At 37.1% G+C, this 3,723-nt stretch overlaps 1 protein-coding gene across 2 annotated transcripts in view; it reads right to left on the bottom strand.

The window, feature by feature from the left end:
- Positions 1–3,513, bottom strand: part of LOC105115719 (uncharacterized) — a 5,531-nt gene extending 2,018 nt beyond the window's left edge. Inside the window, exons 1-4 of one of the 2 annotated variants that reach the window (XM_011012708.1) lie at positions 3,305–3,513; positions 1,769–2,859; positions 1,242–1,360; positions 1–584 (exon numbers count right to left, since the gene is read on the bottom strand). In XM_011012708.1, the coding sequence (XP_011011010.1) occupies positions 1–584; positions 1,242–1,360; positions 1,769–2,575 (1,510 nt within the window). In that variant the 5' untranslated portion in view covers positions 2,576–2,859; positions 3,305–3,513. The remainder of the gene's footprint in view (positions 585–1,241; positions 1,361–1,768; positions 2,860–3,304) is intronic. The other variant, XM_011012707.1, reaches the window with a different exon arrangement.
- Positions 3,514–3,723: the final 210 nt, after the last annotated feature.

Below are 3,723 nucleotides of genomic sequence, written 5' to 3'. Positions count from 1 at the left end.
GTTCAGCAGATTCATGCCAGTTTACATCTTCATTTACAGTGGCTTCCAAATCACTCAAATGATTGGATAACAAGGAGACAGCACTTCCCCCTCTATCTACCTCGGATTGCTGAGAAAATACTTCCCTTGTTGATAGCAGCTGCTTGTTCTCCTCAACTTCATTTCCCATAGTTTCTTGGGATGATTCACCATTAGTACCATCCTGCTGGTTTTCATTAGCCTCTTCTCTAGTACCATCCCTCCTCTCAACAAATGCAATGTTGGCTAACTGTTTCCTATCTCTTGCATTAGAGTCTGAAACTTGTCTTGGCCCCTCTTTTAAATGAGCAGTAATTTCTTGCCAACTTGCATCATCAACATTGTTATCTTCTATATCAGTTCTCCTATCCATTAACCCAAGGCTACCATTTTTCTCAGAATTTGACTCAGTTTGTTCATAAAATTCATTTATGACCTGTTGTGAGTTTTTTGCTTTGATTTGTTCACTTCTATTATCATTAACGTCAATGTTAGATGAGGTATCGTTGACATTGCTGCTTAGTTGTCTGCAAACAGAATGGTCCAATCTTGAGAAAAATCCTTCCCTACATAAAACCAACAGTTCACACAGCATTGTTAACAAAAAGCACTAATTTACTAGTTTAAAATCTCTCCAGAATTGTGCAGTAGAAATTTAAAAAAAAAAAAGATATAACATGGTGACACAAAACACAATCAGCACATAGAATTGACAAGGCCAAACATAATATGGAAAAAACCCTAAATAATAAAGCATGAAAGAGCACAGTACCACTCAATACTGAGTTCACAGCAGCAGTATTGAATTCAGAAACACATTCTTACAATCAAATACAGAACCCTAAATAATAAACCTGCTTTCCTTTCTATTCTGGATGGTAAAAGAATTCAATGATATGGGGAAGAAAGAATATTTCAGAATAAAGGTTTAGATATCCTCCCAATCAAAGAAAAGGAGAATGAAAGAAAATACAATTCAAAAACATCCAAAATTTAGGGTGTGAAGTGGCATTAAAGTGCAATTAGATCTATGCTTTGGAGGTATTCAAATTAATATTATCAATTAGAATAATTTATAGTTCGCTTGTTTGGAACAATAAAATAAAGCATCCAAGCTCCGCCTAGAAAAATCCACTGAGTACCATAAGAAAATGGTTGCAAAAGTATTAGATTCCTTAGAAAGAGGGAGTTAGGGGGGGGGATACAGCATGCAGATCCAATACCTTAGATCAGATACCGTATGTCTTTGCCTCAATAAACCCAATTCACTTGCTGCTGTGGATGTGGGTCTCTCATCTTCAACAATTCTGTCATTTCGCAAGAAACTGCCTCGAAGTAATGACTGCAAAACAAATGATTCACAGCGATCAAATTAGAAATGCTAGAAAACATGTCAAATAATTCACAAGCAATCCCATCAATGGCTAAATATCCATATGTTTACCACAGGTGCTTGACTTTACCAAGAAAAAATGATTCACAATGGAAAATATGAATCTTATGCAAGCTTTCAATCAGCCTCAGGTAAATAACTGCTCAAAACCCGGAATCTCCTATGATCATTGATTTATGGAACAGTCCTCGTGTGTAACCAGTAAATATTTAAACCTCAAATGCCTTCATCCTAGTGCAATTTGCACCATTATGGATTAGACAATGTGTTGTTAACATTAATGGATAGTATGCAATCAAATAATATACAAACAACATTCATACATATTGAAAATATCAAGATTTGATAGCAGCTAACCTGAATGCGGTTTCGATGAGCAAATTTTGTTACAGCGCAATGCTCCAACAAACCTTCAAGCTCACTTTGCCTTTCTCTCTCAGACTTCTTAAGCATATCAAGCAAAGCCTGTCTGCCACACAATCTACGAATACCCCTCCGAGTATGCTCAGTTCGGCCTTCATTGTGGTTAACAACCAATCCATCAAGAACTTGTTCAATTTGACCAGTAACCTCAGCACCTTTTTCTTCTCTGCGATCAACACAAGCACCTCTCTGCCGGCTGTTCATTTGTACCCACTCCCTTATAATTCTTACCCTTTCCTGCTCGGTTTCACCAAGCCATTCTGCTCTAGAACCACTGTTCCTTTGGGAAATGCTGGATGTACATTCCCTTGCACCACAATCCATCCATTCCTGAAAAATCTGCCTTACCTTCACCCTTTCAACCTCTCCTAGATCAGAAGAATCCTCCTGTCCATTCTCCAATCCAATTGGAGATGGGGGCCATTGTCCACACTCACTCTCCCCAGCACTCCCACCCTCTGAAGACCCACTTTGGTCATTACTGTGGTTATCAGATGCATCCACCCTCAATAGATCAGTACTGGATCCGTCACTCTGACATTGGACCAATCTATCAGTAACCCTCCCCTGGACATGACTCACCACATGCTCATCCTCAAGCTCCCTCTGTATTTGCACGTGTGATGTTGTCTGGTTGCTTGCCCTCCCATCATCACCCCATCTTCTCACTGCCTCTGATTGAGATTCCCTAAGGAAAGAAGAATCAAGCACAGAAACATTGTGCCCACTAGCAACAGCCATTAGTCCAAACTCCAAATTGAAAAACAAAATCTATCAACACCTCTGCTTAAAATGCATTGACGAAAAAAAGTGCATCTATTTACAATAAATACAAGCAGGTGATCACTTCCAAAATTAGATCAGCGCATAAATCATAATTTTATCAACAACCCTTAAATTCATCTTCTACCTCGTCATCATCGGCACAAAGCCAAATGAATACAATGTAATGTAAATATCATATGGCCTCCGTATTAAATCATCAACTCTTCTCCTCTCAACTCATCACAAACGCAACTCTTCCTCTGCATTAAAATTGAAAAAAACGAAACATGTCAATCACGGTATTCTCAGAAATTTGTAAATCAAATAAAACTCAAAATTACTCCTATCAAAAAAAATTCATTCAATTTCTAAATACATAAGAAAACTCAGGAACTTGATACATCTATTGTTTCAATTATAGTAACCTTCACTCATTTGAATCCAACAAGAACAGATTCCAAAGAATCTACTCAATTCCTAATTCCTCCGCTTGGTCGCCGAGAAAACGCAGGAAAATACAAGCAATAGAAAATTCATCCTTCACATTTTCCATTCTTTGAAAAAAAAAGTCAAAACACAACAGATTCATAAAATTACTCTAGCTTTCCATTATTTTAATACATCAGCATCACCATTTCCATATCAGTAACCAATAAATCCAGTGAAAAAAAATACAAAACGCCGAAAATAACAGAAACGACTCACCGTTTATGTACATGGCTGGATTCCTATAAGCGTGAGACTGAAGCTCTGCTAATTTCGAAGTAAAGGAAACGAAACCGTAGCGAAAAGGACTGACCCAGACTCAGCGAGAGAGGGGGGAGAGAGAAACAAACGAGGAGTTTTTTGTTTTTGTTTTGTTATTTTAGAGGGATGGAGGGAGACTTATCTTTATTGCAGACAAGTCGCCATAACAAATAGGTACAACTTCAGAAGGTTGGCCCTCTAGGTTCTAAGAAGTTCAATGGCACCTTTTATTTTGAATAACCTATTTTTTAAATGATTGATTTTATAGAAACAAACAAACAATATAAATTTTATGATAGTTATTTGTTTTTTTCTTGAGTGAAAAATCATTTACTATTCACATAACTTGCATTTTATTATTAATGAATATAAAAATC

The sequence above is a fragment of the Populus euphratica genome, unplaced genomic scaffold, assembly GCF_000495115.2.
Source record: "Populus euphratica unplaced genomic scaffold, PopEup_1.0 scaffold749.1, whole genome shotgun sequence".
Lineage (NCBI taxonomy): Eukaryota > Viridiplantae > Streptophyta > Magnoliopsida > Malpighiales > Salicaceae > Populus > Populus euphratica.
The sequence above is the reverse complement of the archived record's forward strand: the minus strand, read 5'-3'. Positions and strand labels throughout refer to the sequence as shown.